The sequence below is a fragment of the Somniosus microcephalus genome, chromosome 27, assembly GCF_052327205.1.
Source record: "Somniosus microcephalus isolate GS21.2 chromosome 27, FLI_Smic_1.0, whole genome shotgun sequence".
In the NCBI taxonomy this organism is placed as follows: domain Eukaryota; kingdom Metazoa; phylum Chordata; class Chondrichthyes; order Squaliformes; family Somniosidae; genus Somniosus; species Somniosus microcephalus.
Genome location: NC_141013.1, coordinates 2,251,080 through 2,263,697, shown reverse-complemented (window position 1 = coordinate 2,263,697; position 12,618 = coordinate 2,251,080). Strand labels below are relative to the sequence as shown.

General features: G+C 46.7%; 1 protein-coding gene across 4 annotated transcripts in view; it reads right to left on the bottom strand.

The window, feature by feature from the left end:
* Window positions 1-12,618, bottom strand: part of slc24a1 (solute carrier family 24 member 1) — a 67,151-nt gene that overhangs the window by 6,997 nt on the left and 47,536 nt on the right. For all 4 annotated transcript variants that reach the window (XM_085968341.1, XM_085968342.1, XM_085968340.1 and 1 more), the window contains 4 exons: window positions 8,493-8,671; window positions 6,838-7,116; window positions 6,531-6,620; window positions 4,249-4,415 (listed from right to left, as the gene is read on the bottom strand). In XM_085968341.1, the coding sequence (XP_085824467.1) occupies window positions 4,249-4,415; window positions 6,531-6,620; window positions 6,838-7,116; window positions 8,493-8,671 (715 nt within the window). The remainder of the gene's footprint in view (window positions 1-4,248; window positions 4,416-6,530; window positions 6,621-6,837; window positions 7,117-8,492; window positions 8,672-12,618) is intronic.

Sequence of the window (12,618 nt, the reverse complement as noted above, 5' to 3'; positions counted from 1 at the left end):
GTAAACCCGTCGCTACCAAGAGCAGGCGGTACAGCGCCAGAGACAGAGCCTTTATTAGCTCTGAGGTGCAGCGACTCCTGAAGGAGGGCATCATCGAGGGGAGCACCAGCCCCTGGCGTGCCCAGGTCGTAGTCGTTAAGACCGGCGATAAACACCGCCTGGTTATCAACTACAGCCAAACCATAAACCGGTACACCCAGCTGGACGCATACCCCCTTCCCCGCATATCTGATATGGTCAACCAGATTGCACAGTACCGGGTATTCTCCACCATCGACCTCAAGTCGGCCTACCACCAACTCCCTGTCCGCCCTGAGGACCGCCAGTATACCGCCTTCGAGGCGAATGGCCGCCTCTACCACTTCCTTAGGGTTCCCTTCGGCGTCACCAACGGGGTTTCGGTCTTCCAAAGGGAGATGGACCGGATGGTTGACCAGAACGCGCTGCAGGCCACGTTCCCTTATCTAGATAATGTCACCATCTGCGGCCGCGACCAGCAGGACCACGATGTTAATCTGGAGAAATTCCTCCGTACGGCCCAACGGCTGAACCTCACTTACAATAAGGAGAAATGTGTGTTTAACACCTCGCGCCTTGCCATCCTCGGCTGCGTAGTAGAGAACGGAGTCATCGGCCCCGACCCCGAAAGAATGCGCCCCCTCATGGAGCTTCCCCTCCCCCACTGTCCAAAGGCGTTGAAGAGAACCCTGGGGCTCTTCGCTTACTATGCCCAATGGGTGCCCAATTATGCGGACAAAGCCAGACCCCTCATGAAGTCCACCTCCTTCCCCCTGACAGCAGAAGCAGGCGCAGCCTTCTCCCTCATAAAAGGAGACATTGCGAAGGCCACAATGCACGCAGTGGATGAGTCCATCCCTTTCCAAGTGGAAAGCGATGCATCCGACTTCGCCCTAGCTGCAACCCTTAACCAGGCGGGGAGACCTGTGGCCTCCTTCTCAAGGACCCTCCAGGGTCCTGAGATCCGACACTCTTCTGTCGAGAAGGAGGCCCAGGCGATTGTGGAGGCGGTATGACGCTGGAGGCATTACCTGGCAGGCAAACGATTTACCCTCCTCACCGACCAGCGTTCGGTTGCTTTTATGTTTAATAACAAGCTGAAGGGCAAAATCAAGAACGACAAGATCTTGAGGTGGAGAATTGGGCTCTCCACCTACGATTACGATATCTTGTACCGGCCTGGTAAACTCAACCACCCCCCAGATGCTCTATCACGAAGTACATGCGCCAACGCGCAAGTTGATAGACTGCGGACCCTCCACAACGACCTCTGCCACCCCGGGGTCACCAGACTTTACCACTTCATTAAGGCCCGCAACCTGCCCTACTCCATCGAGGAGGTCAGGACCATGACCAGGAACTGCCAAACCTGTGCCGAATGCAAACCGCATTTCTATAGGCCGGACAGAGCAAGCCTGATCAAGGCCACCCGCCCCTTCGAGCGCTTGAGCATCGATTTTAAGGGGCCCCTCCCGTCCTCTGACCGTAATGTGTACTTCCTCAACATTATTGACGAGTACTCCCGTTTCCTCTTTGCCATCCCCTGCCCAGACATGACCAGTACCACGGTCATCAAATGCCTGAACGACCTCTTCGCCTTGTTCGGGTTCCCGAACTATATACATAGTGACCGGGGCGCATCCTTCATGAGCGAGGAACTTCGCCAGTTCCTGCTCGCGAGAGGTATTGCTGCGAGCAGGACCACCAGCTACAACCCCCGGGGGAACGGCCAGCTGGAAAGAGAAAACGTGACAGTTTGGAAGGCCGTCCTCTTAGCCCTAAAGTCTAAGGGCCTCCCAACCTCTCGCTGGCAGGAAGTCCTCCCGGCAGCGCTCCACTCCATCCGGTCACTGCTTTGCACTGCCATTAACGCCACCCCCCATGAACGAATGTTTGTTTTCCCCAGGAAGTCGACTACGGGAACCTCGCTACCAACATGGCTGACTTCTCCGGGGCCCGTCCTGCTGCGGAAGCACGTGAGGACCCATAAAACGGACCCCCTGGTAGAGAGGGTGGACCTCCTGCACGCCAACCCCCAGTACGCCTATGTGGCATACCCAGACGGGTGGGAGGACACTGTCTCCTTCGCACCCTCGGGCACCCCTGAGATACCACCGTTACCCCCCACCACTCCCCCAAATCCAGCTCCTGTAGACGGCATGCCGGAACCCCAGGAGCCTTCGTCGACCACGCAGACACCAGCATTAACATCGGATACTGCACCACCACCGCCGCCGCTGCTGCGCCGATCAGAAAGGCTTACGAGGCCTCCTGAGAGACTGACATAAATGAACTGGTAGTACACTTCACCCCGCCGGACTCAATTTTAAACAAGGGGTGAATGTGGTAAGCCACTGTTACCGTTCACAACCGTTCACTATTGTTACACTGTTGTTATCACTGTTTACACTGTTGTTATCACTACACAAGGTTACCTCTTGCCACGCACGCTGTTATACCTAGGCATACCTCAGCTGACTCCGCCCATGGCTCCGCCTGCTTGCCCAGGTATAAAGTTGACCGCTTGGCTAGTATTCTTCCTTGTTGGAACCGATCACCCACGAGGGTGAGCTCTGTTATTTAGCCAATAAAAACCTATAGTTACTATCTTAACTCGTCGCTTTTCATGGAATGAATTGATAGGTATATCAACTAGTTAATTTGCTCACGTCCTGGAGTGGGGCTTTAGCCGATAACCTTCAGACTCTGAGGTGACCGTGATACCAGCCGTGCCAATCTGCCCCTTAAATCAGCTTCAGATGGTAAACTGTTGTAATTGACATTTTCAAGACAATTGTTTAACTTGACAGCGCGCCGTGTGATTGTGTGAAGCCAGGATCGCGAGCTGATCAGATTGGGAAACCTATGATTAGGTTCCACTCTGAACATGTCTGTTGAAGCAGGACTTAGTGCCGCCCCACCTGTGCAATTAGAGGCCAGCACAGTTCTGACAGCACCTAACACTGTGCGTGCGTCTGCAGCACCGGTGCTGCTCTGAGAATTTCCGCACAGTCAGGACTTGAGTGTGTGCTGGCTTTTTAATTGGCGTGAAATATCTTTGTCACATTCAAACTCTTTCTGAGGTGCTGTGACCCTCATAGCCTGCAGTGTAGTTACATCAAGTTTCTAATTAAGTGAATTTTTCAGAGAGATGAAAGGCCCTTTTCAACCTATTAAAATCATTGATTCTTTGAAACAGGTGGTACAGATAGAATAGGCATGTCTAAAAGTGCTCCGTGTCTCTCTCTCCTTTCTCTGTTTATCCCCCTCTTTCCTCTGTGGATCATGAGAAGTGGGTCTGTGTAAAGTGGGACAATGCAGCATAGGCGCAACCTGCTGTGAATCTATATTTGGCACAGAAAGAACTTGCATTTTTATAGTGCCTTTTATGATCTCAGGACATCCTAAAGCACTTTACAGCCAATGAAGGACTTTTGAAGTGCTGTCACTGTTATAATGTAGGAAAAGCAGTAGCTAATGTTCGCACAGCAAGCTCCCACAAACAACAATGAGATAATGACCAGATAATCTGTTTTAGTGATGTTGGTTGAAGGATAAATGTTGGCCAGGATCCATGTTCCCCCCTAATTTTTTTTTCGGTGTGCAGTCCCTTTAATGGGCTGCGCGGCCCATTCAAAGTTTCGTGCATGCACAAAATTTCACATTTGAAAATCCGGTCCCGGGTTGCACGGGACCAACAGAGAGCTGCGTAGCTTAGAGGGAATGTTGGCGAGGACACCAGGGAGAACTCCCCTGCTCTTCTTCGAAATAGTGCTAGGAGATCTTTTACATCCACCTGAGAGGGCAGACGGGGCCTCGGTTAAACGTCTCATCTGAAAGATGGCACCTCCGACAGTGCAGCACTCCCTCAGTACTGCACTGGAGTGTCAGCCTGGATTTTGTACTGAGTCTCTGGAGTGGGATTTGAACCTTTGAACTCGGGCGTGGGTGCTCTCACTGAGCCATGGCTAACAGAAAGTTGGATAAACAGTAAACTTGAAAGGTTACACATTAAAATATAGACACTAGGGAGGAGTGAATTTCTGTGGGTGATCTTCAGCTCGTCCAATTGTGTCTTGAATGGAAGAGCTGCAGGAACCACAAAATATGGTGTAAACGGAGACCCCCCTCCCCAGCAAAAATTCACCCCCCCACCCCCATGGAAATACTAATTCCCCCGCCCACCAAAAATTCACCCCATTATCTCAACAGACTGGGAGCAATACTTGCCCGACGGTGATGTCGAAGATGTTGCTTCCCACCGAGCTGGACACTGCCATGTCCCCCAGACCTTTGCGAGCGACGATAACACTGGTGATGAGGTCAGGGATTGAGGTGCCCGCAGCAAGGATGGTTAAGCCCATTATCTCTTCGGAAATCCCAATCGTTTCACCGACCTGGGTAATAAAAGAAATAGCTGTAGGATCCGCAACCTTTTACTCGATCACAGAATCTCTCCTGTCTTCATACTGTTGACTCTGGAGTAAAAAGGATTTCTGATCCAAGTGCAGAGTTTCAGCTTGCTGTGTAAATGCACTGCCTGCTGTAGCAAGTTATACAAACCTAAAGGTCCAGGTTTGGATTAGCTGCTCTCAGCCAATGACTGACACTAAAGTTTGCCTCAGTACCACTGCGATTGGTTGGGAAATGTCAGCCAAGGTTCGCCCTCTAATGATTTCTACTGGAAGATGCACCTACACAATGACATTGAGTGAGAGTAGGAAGAGATTCAGCAATGATGTCCTCCCTTGTCAAATAGTTGATGCTCAACGTCTAGGCTTGCACCAGGAGACACCACATGAGCAAGGGGTCGGAGAGCTGCTGATACCCACGGAACCATATCCAGCACCTTCTGGGGACACATGTACCAGTGAGTGTCAACACCTTCTCGGGACCAGTACCCCAGTGAGAGCCAATGCCTTCAAGAGAGGATGGGGAGAAAATTTTAAAAAGGAATTCCACAGGACCGAAGTCCTTCCCATTTATTCATATCAAACCAATTACTGCAAAGTCTGCTAATGGCAGGAACTGCCTCTCATTCACTCCCAGTGGGTGGATTAAAAGGAACCAAACCATTTCACTCACTCAATTGTACAGGATTAACATAAGAACATAAGAAATAGGAGCAGGAGTAGGCCAATCGGCCCCTCGAGCCTGCTCCACCATTCAATAAGATCATGGCTGATCTGATCCTAACCTCAAATCTTCTATCACTCTGCATCCACCCGAACCCATGTGATCTCCCGGGAGAGGCGAAAAACCAGATAAAGACCCAATGGCCAATTTGGGAGAAAAAAATCTGGGAAATTCCTCTCCGACCCATCTAGGCGATCGAAATTCTTCCAGGAGATCACTCTGTCCCTATTTTTTCTACAGTACTTACCTTCTGTAAAGGCGATCTCCACCCCAGCCAGGAACAGGAATAAAACCATCTCCTGGAATCTAACAGAATTAGAACACGGTAGGAGCAGAACAAGGCTACACGGCCCCTGGGCCCGCTCCACTACCCACAGGGCCATGACCATTCCGAACCCAGACTCATGTCCAATTTCCTGCCCGCTCCCCGTAACCCTTTATTCCCTTTACTTCTAGGAAACTATCTATTTCTGTTTTAAATTTATTTAATGATGTAGCTTCCACAGCTTTCTGGGGCAGCAAATTCCACAAACCTACCACCCTCTGAGTGAAGAAGTTTCTCCTCATCTCAGTTTTGAATGAGCAGCCCCTTATTTTAAGATTATGCCCCCTAGTTCTAGTTTCACCCATCATTGGGAACATCCTCACCGCATCCACCCGATCAAGCCCCTTCACAATCTTATATGTTTCAATAAGATCGCCTCTCATTCTTCTGAACTCCAATGAGTAGAGTCCCAATCTACTCAACCTCTCCTCATATGACCACCCCCTCATCCCCGGGATTAACCGAGTGAACCTTCTTTGTACTGACTCGAGAGCAAGTATGTCTTTTCTTAAGTATGGACACCAAAACTGTATGCAGTATTCCAGGTGCGGCCTCACCAATACCTTGTACAACTGCACATAGATTCTACATGGTATGAAATGTATGATACAAGCAGAAGATTTATATATAAATGCCACAACTAAGTGTAAATGTTTTCTAGCTCTCTGGCCTATAGTGCATCTCCAACTAAAAACAATTGCAGCAGTGTTAAATCACAACTAAAAGGATCACTGGGTTTTAAAGTCTAATTATATTTATGCAAATTATGTTTCTATTCATTGTGTGCTGAGTTAGTTTTGTCGTGTTGAACAGCTCAATAATTCAGTAGGTGGAAAGCGACACAGATATTAAACTGTAGTTTATAGGAACCCTGTTCCAAGGAGAACATTTCTCCGCAAACTACTGTAGGACTCGTTCTACACGGATATAGTTAAGAGTTCCAGTACTTAAAGCTGTGAATCGTGTGGGTTTTATATTCCAGCCGTAGCCCACACGTCCATGGATTGAATCTGTGTAGGATCAAGTAGTTTTTTAGTAACACTGCACCTACCTGGTGGGCCCACCACACCATCAAGTATGAAAAAGCACCTATCCACATAATTGATCCAAGAAAAGTTCCAATGAAGTATTTCCTTGAAGCCTGTTGAAGAAAGTAACGTATGTCACAGATATTCTCTCCTCTACATTTTAGGTAAATGTAACCTCTTAAATTGGGGGTCAATTTAATTTAATTTAATTTAATTTCAGGTTTTTCTTTTATGGTTTATGATGTTGAACATATCACTTGCTCCAATTTCAGACTCATCACTTGCTCCGTTGCTAATAACTAATTTTCTACACAATACTTTCTCACTTACTGCGTTTCGGACATCAGGCACCGTTAGCCAGAGCGGGAACACAATGGGCAGTAGGCACAGGTAAGTGACCTGTTTCCGTCGGGTATCTGGCCATTCAAGACTTAAAGGTTCTTCGTCATTGGCCTCCTGCTCATCTTCATTGTCCTCATCATCATCACTATCTTCATCGCTGTTGTCACTACCATCATCGCCATCGCTACCATCAGAACCACCATCACCACCACCCTTTCCACCACCATCATCTTTTCCATCATCTTCACCCTTCGTATCGTCTGCTTCCTAATACCAAATGATTTAGCATCAGAAATACAAAGATTCATTCAAAGCATTCACTATATATTGCTAATGTTTAAAAGGTGTTTGAATTGTGAGTCACGCTATGGTTTAGCATCAGAATTACAAAGATTTTTGATCGTACAAGGTACCTAGTATGCAGCATGTATGTATATTGGAAGTAAAAAGCTCAATTCTCTCCAGTACATCTCTCGAGTCAAGGACTGAACTTCAACATCTTTCTGTTGTTCAAAGTTCAAATAAAGACCTGGATTTAGTCAGTTAAAACCAAACCCAGTTCATTCAGAAACAAGGAGACAATACACCACACTGATACCGCACTGCTGATTGGTCCAATATACACTTCTCTATTAAATTTCATCTGCTACATGTCCGCCTGAAGTCTTTTACTATCCTCCTCACTGTTTACAACATTTCTAAGCTTTGTCTCATCTGCAAACTTTGAAATTATGCCCTGTGCTCCCAAGTCCAGATCATTAATATATACCAAAAAGAGCAGTGGTCCCAATACCGACCCCTGGGGAACCCCACTGTAGACTTCCCTCCATTCTGAAAAACAACCACTCACCACTACTCTCTGCTTTCTGTCCCTTAGCCAATTTCGTATCCACGCAGCCACTGTCCCTTTATTCCCATGGGCTTCAATTTTGCTAACTCTTATGCGGTGTTTGAATTGTGAGTCACGCTATGGTTTCGCATCAGAATTACAAAGATTTTTGAGCATACAAGGTACCTAGTATGCAGCATGTATGTATATTGGAAGTGAAAAGCTCAATTCTCTCCAGTACATCTCTCGATATCAAACACCTTCTGAAAGTCCATTTACACCAAATCAACTACACTACCCTCATCCGCTCTCCGTTATTTCAACAAAGAACTCAACCATTGGTCCTATGAAAGACGAGGTTGAGTTTCAAATTGAATTCTCAATATTTCCCAAGCTTCCACTTAAGACGGTGTCTAGAAAAAGTGTCTGCTTCCAATCAAATCAACCAAGCAATGTTTTTGAGACAGTTTCTTGCCTGTGGCTAGCCTCTAGTTTTTAATAATCCCATTTCTATGGCAATGGTAAAAGTCTGAACCAGGAGTGGCAAAGCAAACTAGCTCAAGAAAAACCCAGTACTGATATCAGTAGGGTTCTGCCACCACACTGACACAGCCACTGTGTTGAGATAGTGTCCATGTTGGTCCAACCCCCACACTGAACCCCTATCACTGCAATGGCACACTCCCCACATAACGCAGGCCCTGGATGGATATTCTCCTCTCCCATTAACACTGCTCCCTCTCCACTCATTGAACAGAATAGACAAAATGTAGAGTAGTTGAAACGGAAGAGTGGATCCTTTGGGGCCACGTACTTGGTTTTTGGTGGGATTGGCTTCATCCTTGGCATCTGCTGTCAGTGACGATGTGGTTGGTGAGTCAGTTGGGGGGGTCACTTCAACATTCACCGTGTTGGGGAGGTCGGCCTTCTCGTCGGCCTTCTCGTCTGCCTTCTCGTTGGTCTTGTCATCTGTCTTGTCATCTGTTTCTCCATCTGTTAAACAGAAAGTACCAGAATCTTCAAGGCTTCATCACTCTACTCTTTATATTCATTATTAAAAGGGACGTTAGTTCAGTATCAGAGTTTTCATTCTTGCTCAATTCTTGCAACAACTAGGAATCACTTTTTGATTCAGTTTAATGGGGAAAAAAATTAGAAATGAAAAGCTGGTATCAGTAAAAGTGACCATGAAGCTGTCGGATTGTCGTAAAAACCCAACCGGTTCACTAATGTCCTTTAGGGAACGATAACTGCCGTCCTTACCCGGTCTGGGCCTATATGTGGCTCCAGTCCCGTGCCAACGTAGTTCACTCTTAACTGCCCTCTGAAGTGGCCCAGCAAGTCACTCAGTTTATATGAAACTACTCCCCATTGGTTCAAGAACAAGGCCCACCACCACCATCTCAGGACAACTCGGGAATGGCAATAAATGACAGCCTTGCCAGCGACGCCCACATCTTGAGAATGAATTTTAAAAATCTTTCTCTAAAAGGTCCACTTGAAGTCTGCCATATTGACAGTCTTAATAAGTAGACATCATAATCCAGAAATTATTGTTAATATTAGTAGAAGAATGTCTCACATTTATATAATCTTCCCCTGTCCACTACTGTAGTGGAGGCAGTTACCTGTTTATTTTAAATGGGCTAATACCCTCATTAACATGGTGGCGAGAGGGATGTCAAACCAAAGTGACAAGCATTCATCCTGGAATATTACCTACAGCCATTTCTCCGCTCGGGCAAGTGATGTGACTTATTATTCAGTTACTAGTTTGAGTTAACAGGTTTGCAGATTTGACAACATCACTGCATCGCCATCATTGGGCACCTTACTCAACAAAAGTACCCCTTAAACACTCAGCGGAGCGCCCCACTCTTCAAAGCATGCAGCCCAGAATGGGTAGCAGAGGCTTCCTCTTTTAATCCAATGTTCAGGAACGCTCTATTATCAACTTGTATTTTTGGTGAAATTTTCTGTTCACCAAGGTGAAAGCCAGTATTATATACAGACATACAAACATATGCAAATATCAGACAGGAATAGATTATCTGGTCCATCTAGCCTGTCCTGTAGAGTTGTGATGCCTGATACATCAGTTCAAGACTCCTTAACCCCTCTGGAATAAGCAGAAAACCACATCAAAAACCCAAGCCCAATTAGGGGGGGGAAAAAATCTGAGAAATTCCTCTCCAAAGCCTCTCGGCAATCGAGACTAGCCCAGAGACCAGTGCTGGGAATCTAAGATTATTTTCCACTTTACATACTTCATAACAGCATTCCGTCATCCCATATCTAAGAGTAACACAGATAGAGTTATAGTTGAGCTCTTTCCTGAGCAATTGGATTGTGCAGTAGGTTTAGCACAGTGGCCATTTCACCTCTGGGACTTGGGTTCCACTACATAGAATCATAGAAAGTTACAGCACGGAAGGAGGCCATTTCGGTCCATCGTGTCCGCAGCCTAATCCCACTTCCCAGCTCTTGGTCCGTAGCCCTGCAGGTTACAGCATTCCAAGTTCACATCCAAGTACTTTTTAAATGTGGTTAGTGTTCCTGCCTCTACCACCCTTTCAGGCAGTGAGTTCCAGACCCCCACAACCCTCTGGGTGAAGAAATTTCCCCTCAAATCCCCTCTAAACCTTCCACCAATTACTTTAAATCTGTGCCCCCTGATTTTTGACCTCTCTGCTAAGGGAAATAGGTTCTTTCTGTCCACTTTATCTATGTCCCTCATAATTTTATACACCTCAATAAGGTCTCCCCTCAGCCTCCTCTGTTCCAAGGAAAACAGACCCAGCCTGTTCAGTCTTTCCTCATAGCTAAGATTCTCTACTCCCGGCAACATCCTTGTAAATCTCCTCTGTACCCTCTCTAGTGCAATCACATCTTTCCTGTAATGTGGTGACCAGAACTGCACACAGTACTCTAGCTGAGGCCTGTGGTAAACCACTGTTTGTATTCCACTGTGTACATGCCTGGACATGCCTCGGCTGACTCCTCCCACAAGTCCTAGTATAAAGGTGACTGCTCCCCAGCCCTTTGTATTTCTGGACCGGTCGACCACTCGAGGCAGACCTTCATTCTTTTGTTAATAAAAGCCTTTAGTTACTCTCTTAACTCTCAGTCTTTTATGAGTAATTGATAGCGCATCAAGGCCTAACTAGTGTTTTATACAGTTGAAGCATAACCCCCCCCCCCCCTGCTCTTGTATTCTATGCCATGGTTAATAAAGGCAAGCATTCCGTATGCCGCCTTAACCACCTTATCTACCTGGCCTGCTACCTTCAGGGATCTGTGGACATGCACTCCAAGGTCCCTTTGTTCCTCTACACTACTCCCTGTCCTACCATTTAATGTGTATTCCCTTTCCTTGTTAGCCCTCCCCAAATGCATTACCTCACACTTCTCCGGATTGAATTCCATTTGCCACTGTTCTGCCCACCTGACCAATTTATTGCTATCTTCCTGCAGTCTACAGCTTCCTTCTTTCGAGAGCTTCTGTGAAATTTGTTTGAAGAGTCTCCACCTAGTATAACAGCGAATGGACTCCCAGATAGATCACTGGAGGCAAAAACTCAATCATTTAAGAGAGAATTAGATGCAGCAATAAAGGGACTGTAGGTGAATGGGCTGAATGGCCTCCCTCAACTTATGACCTTGAGGTTGTGACATAAATCCCCAGGGCCTGATAATCTACATCCTAGGGTACTTAAGGAAGTGGCCCTAAAAATAGTAGATGCATTGCTGGTCATCTTCCAAAATTTGATAGACTCTGGAACAGTTCCCATGGATTGGAGGGTAGCTAATGTAACCCCACTATTTTAAAAAGGTGATAGAGAGAAAATGGGGAATTATAGACTGGTAAGCCTGACATCGGTAGTGGGGAAAATGCTAGAGTCCATTATAAAAGATGTAATAACAGAGCACTTGGAAAACAGTGACAGGATTGGACAAAGTCAACATGGATTTACAAAAGGTAAATCGTGCTTGATTAATCTACTGGAATTTTTTGAGAATGTAACTGGTAGGGTAGAATAGATAAGGGAGAACCAGTGGATGTGGTGTATTTGGACTTTCAGAAGGCTTTCGATAAGGTTCCGCATAAGAGATTAGCGTGCAAAGTTAAAGCACATGGGATTGGGGGTAAGGTACTGACTTGGATAGAGAACTGGTTGGCAGACAGGAAGCAAAGAGTTGGAATAAACAGGTCTTTTTCCAAGTGGCAGGCAGTGACTAGTGGGGTACCGCAGGGATTGGTGCTTGGACCCCAGTTATTCACAATATATAGTAATGATCTAGACGAGGGAACTAGATGTAATATCTCCAAGTTTGCAGACGACACAAAGCTGGGTGGGCGTGTGTGCTGTGAGGAGGATGCAGAGAAACTCCAGTATGATTTGGACAGGTTGGGTGATTGGGCAGATGCATGGCAGATGCAGTATAATGTGGATAAATGCGAGGTTATCCACTTTGGTGAGGAAAACAGGAAGGCAGATTATTATCTGAACGGCAATAGATTGGGAAAAGGGGAAGTGCAACGAGACCTGGGTGTCCTTGTGCACCAGGCGCTGAAGGTAAGCATGCAGGTGCAGCAGGCGGTTAAGAAGGCAAATGGTATGTTGGCCTTTGTAGCGAGAGGATTTGAGTACAGGAGCAAGGATGTCTTGCTGCAGTTGCACAGGGCCTTGGTGAGACCACACCTTGAGTATTGTGTGCAGTTTTGGTCGCCTTATCTGAGGAAGGATGTTCTTGCCATGGAGGGAGTGCAGCGAAGATTCACCAGACTGATGCCTGGGATGGCAGGAATGACGTATTAAGAGAGATTGGGTCAATTGGGCTTGTATTCACTAGAGTTTAGAAGAATGAGAGGGGATCTCATTGAAACTTATAAAATTCTAACAGGACTAGACAGACTAGATGCAGGAAGGATGTTCCCG